Below are 8,073 nucleotides of genomic sequence, written 5' to 3'. Positions count from 1 at the left end.
CTCTCACCCTCATATTTTCTCTAATCTTACACTTTTCTTTCTTCCATCCCCCCTCTACACTCTCTGTCATTGCCAGTGGGCAGATACCTCAAGGGGAGACATCTGCTGAGTAGCTGCTCCATTATCATTGCTGGGGAGCCACTGTAATGGAACCACACACCTACACACACCTACGCACACGTGCTGCCAGGTCAAGCATAATTATGGCTCAGAGTGTTTATACCATAAAAAATGATCAACTTATGAGATCAATACTGTGATGCCAGATAAACATACAAACGTGCATGTGTGTTGGCTATTGCTGAAACAGGACATCATTATGATTCTATATTGTCATCGCCAACCCAAGAAAACAGAGCAGCTTGGTCTGGTTTCCTCCTCACTCCGCCCACCCTTCCCTTTCTGCCTGTCTCTCTTTGACAGTGATGACTGGCTCACAAACACATAGCAACACAAAACACGTGTTCACTTCATCCATCAGTGCCGATAAGTCCTCTCTGTGCAACACTCCGTCTTTCACGTTCCCTCATCATTTTCTTGTTGCTGTCAGACAAACAAATGAAGGCATGTCCGCAGAGAGTGCACATCTGTGTGTCTCAGCGTGTGTCTTTTGTGAACATGGGGGGAGGCATGTAGATAAGCCTGTAACATTTCTATTTTTGAATGGAAAAAAAGCGGAGGCTAGCAATCGGTTTGCAGAGGAAGGAGAAAAAGGAGCAGGGTCTTGTGCCAACTGGTAGGATGCAAGTGAAAAGAATCACACAAGATGGTATGTAGGTGGTAGTCATGGTGGAGATAGTGTGCGTTCATATGAGCGTTAGAACAACTGAGTGTACATGCCCATGCGCATACATCCATTTCTACATGTGCACGAGTCGAACAGTACTGCATGTGTTTGTGGGCCTATCTGTTACTTCTGCTGCGCAGGCCTCTGCAAACAATGTGGCCCCCATTGGATCAGCTCTGATGTCTTTTTAAGCAAGAATCCCTCACATGTCTAATGCCTTCCTGAAACAGTGTACAGAGAAACAGTAGCTCTGGCACTGCAAGAGCCACTGGAGGTGGGCTTCCTCAGAGAGATCTAATAAAACACAAAAGCCATAAAGGTAAACCTGAGACTGCTCTCAACAACAACCACTTTAAACAACCTGTTTAGAAGTGACTGAATTCAGTCTGGAGAACAACCATCCTCTCCAAGTAGAAAAGGCAGAAGTAGCATTAAGACTGCAGCTCATGGTCTTTCTCTGTGGGTTCTTTGATTTATAACATCAAGATGATAGTAGGAAAACATGCCCATTTTATATCATTGGGTGCTGAATCCTCAAAGGAAAAAAGTGCACTGAGGAAGGGCGTCAGTCTGAAACATCTGTGCTGTATAAGGAAAATAATTATTTATTGGAGTACTGTCCTAGTTTCCATTGTTCTAACATTAACCATGACCATGATTCTTCACTAATCTTACTTTTAGTACTTTTAGCTGCTTTAATGTAATCGGGCAAGAGCATCTGGGAAGCTTAAATAAGAGAATGTTAAGATTGTTTTACTTAGAAACGACTAAAATAGTTTTCTATTATCAAAAAAGTTGCCAAGAACCCAAATTGGCAGAACGCAATAGGAAAGACCGGTTCATAGAACAGTTATCAATACACAAATATAAAGTGCTTTACTGAGTAGCAAATAATCTGATTCATTAGAATGACTTCTAACACATCTGTCAGCATGGTCATATCTGTGTTGATTATGCACCTCTTTGGAGCCGAACTTGGCCAGGTAGACGGCACTGCGCTGACATCTGTCATCCAAACACACAGGGAGGAGGTGGTCTTGATAGCCATCACCATCTGCCAGAAACAAACACAGAGAATTAGACTGAGAAGCAACAATGTTGGATTGAACCAGTGGGAAGCCTGATTCTTTGTTTTCTAAAAGTGTGACATTTTAATATTTTCATACCATCATAATACCTCGGATTTGTTCTAGAGCCGACTTTGCGCACAGCACAGTTTCTGGCAACAAAGAAAATTGCTTCTGTTTTTCCATGTGTAAGTTGGATCACAGGAACACCTGCTTGTTGTCTATGTGAAAACATGCTTCCAAGCAACACTTGGCTCTTTGATGCCTTTTAATAATGTCAGTTAACTTGAAGTATCATTTTCTACACTGATTTTTATCACTACTACATATTATCGTAATGCCATGCGATCTTTCTCTAACGTACAAACAGGGACTGAGCCTCCCAAATCAAAACAACAGCTCTTCAAAGCACATATAGTTCAGTGTACCAGGTTCAGCTTCAGATTACACACACCACATACACACACACACACCTAACATGACAAAACAATCCCTCATTAAGTGATGCTGGGGACATGTTTTCCTACGTCTTCAGGCCCACGACTCTGAAGCCAGAAACAAACTAGACCATTGAAACACTGTAAGGGTGCTGAAAGCTGAGTCAGATGGAGGGAGGAAATATAGAAATGGAATTCAGGCCACTGAATATAAATGTAGCCTAAGGTGCAGGACACTGGTACCATATGCCATCATTAATGTTACTACTTGTACTACACCTGTGGTTTTCCTGTTAGTGTAAGGCTGCAAGAACTATCTATCAATGCACAGCGTACTGCATTCTAGGAAACACATTGTATAGCTACATAACAGAAAGAGCCAAACAATACATCCTTTTAACATCAGGTATTTGCTGTGCTGCATAGCTTTTCAGATTTGGCTATTTCATAAAGGCACCGCACGTGCACTCTGCGTTCTGGTGTCAGCATGTAAACTGACACCAGACAAAAAGAGGTGAAACTGCTTCCAGGCTATCACAGAGCTATTCTGAATTCTTTTCAACAGGGGCAAGTGCAGTGCTCCCAAACAAATGTTTTGCCATGTGGAAGGTGAAAACTGAATGACACTGATGAAGAATGACAGTACAAAGCAGGGGAGGAGGAGAAAACGAACATGGCTTTCGGGGCCAAATGAGTGAGTGAGGTTTTTATTGTGGCTTAATACAATGCAGATTATAAGTCATCAAAGCATTTAATATGCTATTAAATTTTGAGCTCACACTATGTTTTTTAAAACAAAATAAGAATGTCAAACTTTCTGTGAGGGAAGGCAGTTATACTTGTTTCCAAAGGTAGATACATTTCTGATCTGATATTCTTGAAGCCAGTGGTACAAAAACTCTGGCAGAAACATCTTGCACAAAACACATTTTCAGACACACCACTGTACTTTGATGTCATCATAATGCAATGTTATTGTAGCCATCATAACAGTGACAACAATAAATCATTAATTAAAAAAACTAAAACCTAAATGAAAACATGGGTCAAAACACTGGGTGTATGCAGCTTTATGAAAAACAGATTTCTTTTTGTATACTTTTAAAATATACTTGTTTCTAACAAATTTTGTTTAAAATATTGGAAAATGATCTAAAAATATGTCTTTTGCAGAGGCAGTGAGGGTGACAGTAGTCCAAAGAGGCTCCAAACCAGCGCTTCTCTCCTCCTGGCCATGTGGAATCTCCAGAGCTAATAGCTAAATCCTGCCAGCAGCTAAGTGATCTCATGGCTAACAGCTGAGGTCTGTCTTAAAACCGTGTTCTTCCTAATTTATTGTGTAAACCACAAGGTTCCGATTTCAATCTAATGTGGCTTTAGATAAATAACTCATTTTCCACCATCGCTAACAACAGACTGTTGGGTCATCCATTAAACCCAGTCATCTCTGTGTAGTATGAAGAAGTGTCGCCCCCATAATTTTCCTTGTTTACATATTGTAAATAAATGTATTTATCTTATATCTGGCTTCATCATGTCATCTTTGGGTCTCTCCTATTCTCAGTAAAGCGGTCAATGAACTGGTAGAGTTCACTGCTTTCAGATGAGACAGAATTAATTACTCTTATTGACCACTTCATAGTGTGTGATAGTACTTAAACTAGCTGGTGCCCTAATCTAACGAGGTACTGAATATTAAACATTCATATCCATGTTCATAAGAGTAGTCATTTCCGCTATACCTGTTTTACAAAGGTAAGGTGTGGAGTTTGAAATACTGTATGTAGGTATTTACAAGGCAGGAAAGGTCTAACAAAATGAGGTTGTGATCAAGTTGCATTATGGAAAATGTAGGGTTGAGTCCAAGCAACCAAGCTCTAACATTATGGAAGTGAAAGACTTTCACTTTCATTCTTTCAGCACACATACTTCACTAACTGCCAGTAGGTGTAAATTCTAAACAACTTATCTGTTAGCAGATGGAAGCTTCAGAAACACTTTCTCATTAGCTGTATTACTGTAGGTGTTATGAAACAAAGTGAAATTGTGAGTACAGGAGCAAGGAACCATCTTTCCCAGTGCAGACAGAGACAGATGTGTACATGGTGAGGTACTGTGTAAGGACAGAAACAACGACACAGGCAGAGAGAGAGACAAAATGAGTGCTAATGCAATCCTACAGAGGGTGTCACTTGCCATTCTGTCTCTGATGCTTACAGTCAGTTCTGCTGCATGCACACACAGAATAACGTTCCGCACTCTGTCCCACCTGTCCTGTCCTCTATGAATGCCTTTCATCTATTCATCTCTCTCGCTTTTATTCCTGTTACGCTCTCCTTTACCCATCTCCTCTTGTTTCTCCTCCTCATCCTCTCCTGGCTCACTTTGTCAATCACAGTCTTTTACGTTCTTCTCAGTCTTACTGGCACCGTTTCTCTGTGCATCTCTCCTCATATATATCCACTCTCATTCTCTTCATCCTCTTGCTTTTAATCTCTACCTCCCACTGATGATGCATAGTGTGATAGAGATTGGCTGAGAGGGAACTGCAAGTATGGGTTGAAACAGAGAAGGATGCAAGGAAAGGGAAGGTCTGGGAAGGATAAGGATAATCACCTTTATTGGCCTTGTTACACACAAGGAATTTGTTTCCGGTACAGAGCCAATGGCAGCCATCTGCAGTGCCAACTCAATGGATGGCTCTAACCAACGGTGGGGTTCAGTGTCTTGCACAAAGACACTTCGACATGTGGACTTGCCTGCACCAAGATTTGAACCTTCAAACTTCCGGATGGGAGACGACTGCTCTACCAACTGAACCACTGTCGCCTCTCCCCACTGTAAAACACTATACAGATGTATTTTGCGACACACTGGCATTCAGAGCACAGCACAGCACCAATAACAACGCAAATCACAATATGCAAACGCACGAGCACCCACTGTGGGATGCTACCAGAAGTCCGTGTCTCACTATGATCCCTGTAATCTGATATAAAGCTCTGGATTTCATTTGACTGCTAGATTTAAAAGCGCGTGTACACGAAGGCACATGTGGTCATGCACATAGTGATGAATGAGGTCCATTTCAGGCATAAATCTAATTGAGCTAGTTTCCAATTTTTAGTCCGAGTCTTGATTCTGAATGGTGCATCAATGGAAAACTGCCCCATAGATCAGTAAGAGCAAAAACCATAGACTGTCAAAGCACAGTAATTGTAGGTACTTGTGAACAATGCTTTAAAGTGAGGATGAATTCAGCAATAATACATGAATTGTTTTTATTTATTAAGTCCATACAAAGTGCAGTAAATAGAGAAAACCTAAATCTAATCAGTATTTGCTGTGAACACCCCCGGCGTTTAAAACAGCACCAGTTCTCCTCTGTACACTTGCATGAAATTTTTCAATGTCCTTGGCAGGTAGGTTGTTACAAGTTAGAGAACCTGTCATAGTTCTGTGGATTTAGTGTGTCTCACTGTCTTCTCTTTATGTAACCCCCGACAGACTCCATGATATTGAAATCGAGGCTCTGTGGGGGCCAGACCATCTGCTACAGAACTCAGTGTCCTTCTAGATTTTAAGCACTGAAAACACCTAAAACCTTTGCACAGTACTCTATATTGCAGTCTGACACCATGGGATGACTATTATTATTCTTGTTCTTACTTCAATTACTTCATAATTTGGGGGTTCTGGAAGATGTAAATGAAAAGTACAATGTTGCTACAGAGTCAGTTAATTAGATGTGGGATAAGCACCTCAATGCCCTTCATGTGCTGTGCGGCATAGTCGCCGTACAGCACCAACTGCTGACTATGTAGGTGATCCTAATCAACAAGCCACACCACCTGCTCTGCAAACACAAACTACGACTGAAAGATTTCTCTTTTTACAACTTTAAAATTGATAAAAATATAGTGCTAATTAGAGTGTACATCATGGTGGGTGGGTCACATAAGAGTACTACTAATGCATTATTACTCAGCAGCAGATATTGGAAAAAGAAAGAGGGAAATGTGGGTTTTACCTGCACTGAAGGACACTTTTGTGTCTGATGCACTGTGCAATTTGCATGAAACTGCATATTAAAATGTGCAAATTATTAAAGGAACCTGGAAACTGGAAACCCAAGAGAACTGATCATTTGCTTTTGGACTGGAATATTTCTAAATGCAAGGGATATCACAAAATGGTGCTTGATTAGAAGACTTGAATTTTTCCACTGCTGCACTTTTTACATCATTGTTTGGAGGGATGCCTTTCACATAAACACAGATGTGCAGTATAATAAAATGCCATAATGCTTACATAACTGACATTGATCTTAACTGGCCAAGCAGCACTCCAGTACCTCTGTTTTCACAGGTACACCCATATTTGCAGGAGTCTGAGACAAAGAGAGAAAGTGACTTAGAATGTGAGACAGAAAAAGCAAAGCAAGTGAGAAGCAGGAGTACAAGACAAGACAGCCAGTGAATGTGGGAAATATAAAAGGAAATGAAGGAAAGAAAAAAGTGTGAGAGGTATGCAGTGGTTGAGGAGAGAATGAGGCAGAGAGAAAAGATGGAGAGGAGAGAGGCTGGATGTAACACTATGTACTAAGATGAGTGGAGAAAGAACGCCTGAGGGGAGAGCAGAGAAATGGGTTGTCCTGTTAACATGCTGACTTACTTACACACACAGCATGATGACAGTCTTTTTGATTTTAAATTTCACTTCCTAACACAATGCCATCTCGCAGTCTCAAAACTCTCCCAATCTCATTGAGCTGCTGCCGCAGAGCAACCCCTCTCCATCCTGCCCACAGTGAAGCTAGCTAACACACTTGCCGATGGGACTTAGTTGTGCTTTACCTAATGATGAATTATGCATTGGCCGCTGCCACTTTGAAAAATGCAATTACCTCAGCGATAAGGCAGATGGGCCTGTTTTGTCTGGCATATGCTATGCATCTATTAAGAGTTTAGAGCTGGAAACTGAACTGCTAGCACACAAACAGAAACATGTGGACAGATTCCAGCATGCATTCACAAAAATACACATACGTACACACACAGCAAGTTTAGCCAACGTGTGCTACCTCTTTTAAACTACTCAAACAGATGATTTTCAGCAAAGCAGTACAAACATAACACTTAGATCCAAATTACATGTTCCTGTTTTGTGTTTACAATATTTTTTGCTGGCCATGTGACAGTTGAACAGAGCAACTATTGTGTTGTTGTTGTTGTTCAACTTGATAACAATTTACATACAGTGGGTACGGAAAGTATTCAGACCCCCTTAAATTTTTCACTCTTTGTTATATTGCAGCCATATGCTAAAATCATTTAAGTTCATTTTTTTCCTCATTAATGTACACACAGCACCCCATATTGACAGAAAAACACAGAATGTTTGACATTTTTGCAGATTTATTAAAAAAGAAAAACTGAAATATCACATGGTCATAAGTATTCAGACCCTTTGCTCAGTATTTAGTAGAAGCACCCTTTTGAGCTAATACAGCCATGAGTCTTTTTAGGAATGATGCAACAAGTTTTTCACACCTGCATTTGGGGATCCTCTGCCATTCCTCCTTGCAGATCCTCTCCAGTTCTGTCAGGTTGGATGGTAAACATTGGTTGACATTTTCAGGTCTCTCCAGAGATGCTCAATGGGGTTTAAGTCAGGGCTCTGGCTGGGCCATTCAAGAACCATCACGGAGTTGTTGTAAAGCCACTCCTTCGTTATTTTAACTGTGTGCTTAGGGTCATTGTCTTGTTAGAAGGTGAACCTT

At 40.9% G+C, this 8,073-nt stretch overlaps 1 protein-coding gene across 1 annotated transcript in view; it reads right to left on the bottom strand.

Moving 5' to 3' along the window:
- itfg1 (integrin alpha FG-GAP repeat containing 1) overlaps positions 1–8,073 on the bottom strand; it is a 187,427-nt gene that overhangs the window by 110,306 nt on the left and 69,048 nt on the right. Inside the window, exon 9 of the mRNA XM_020617139.1 lies at positions 1,747–1,841. Within this exon, the coding sequence (XP_020472795.1) occupies positions 1,747–1,841 (95 nt within the window). The remainder of the gene's footprint in view (positions 1–1,746; positions 1,842–8,073) is intronic.

The sequence above is a fragment of the Monopterus albus genome, unplaced genomic scaffold (genome assembly GCF_001952655.1).
Source record: "Monopterus albus unplaced genomic scaffold, M_albus_1.0 scaffold186.1, whole genome shotgun sequence".
In the NCBI taxonomy this organism is placed as follows: Eukaryota; Metazoa; Chordata; class Actinopteri; order Synbranchiformes; family Synbranchidae; genus Monopterus; species Monopterus albus.
This window is presented reverse-complemented; position numbering and strand designations above follow the sequence as displayed.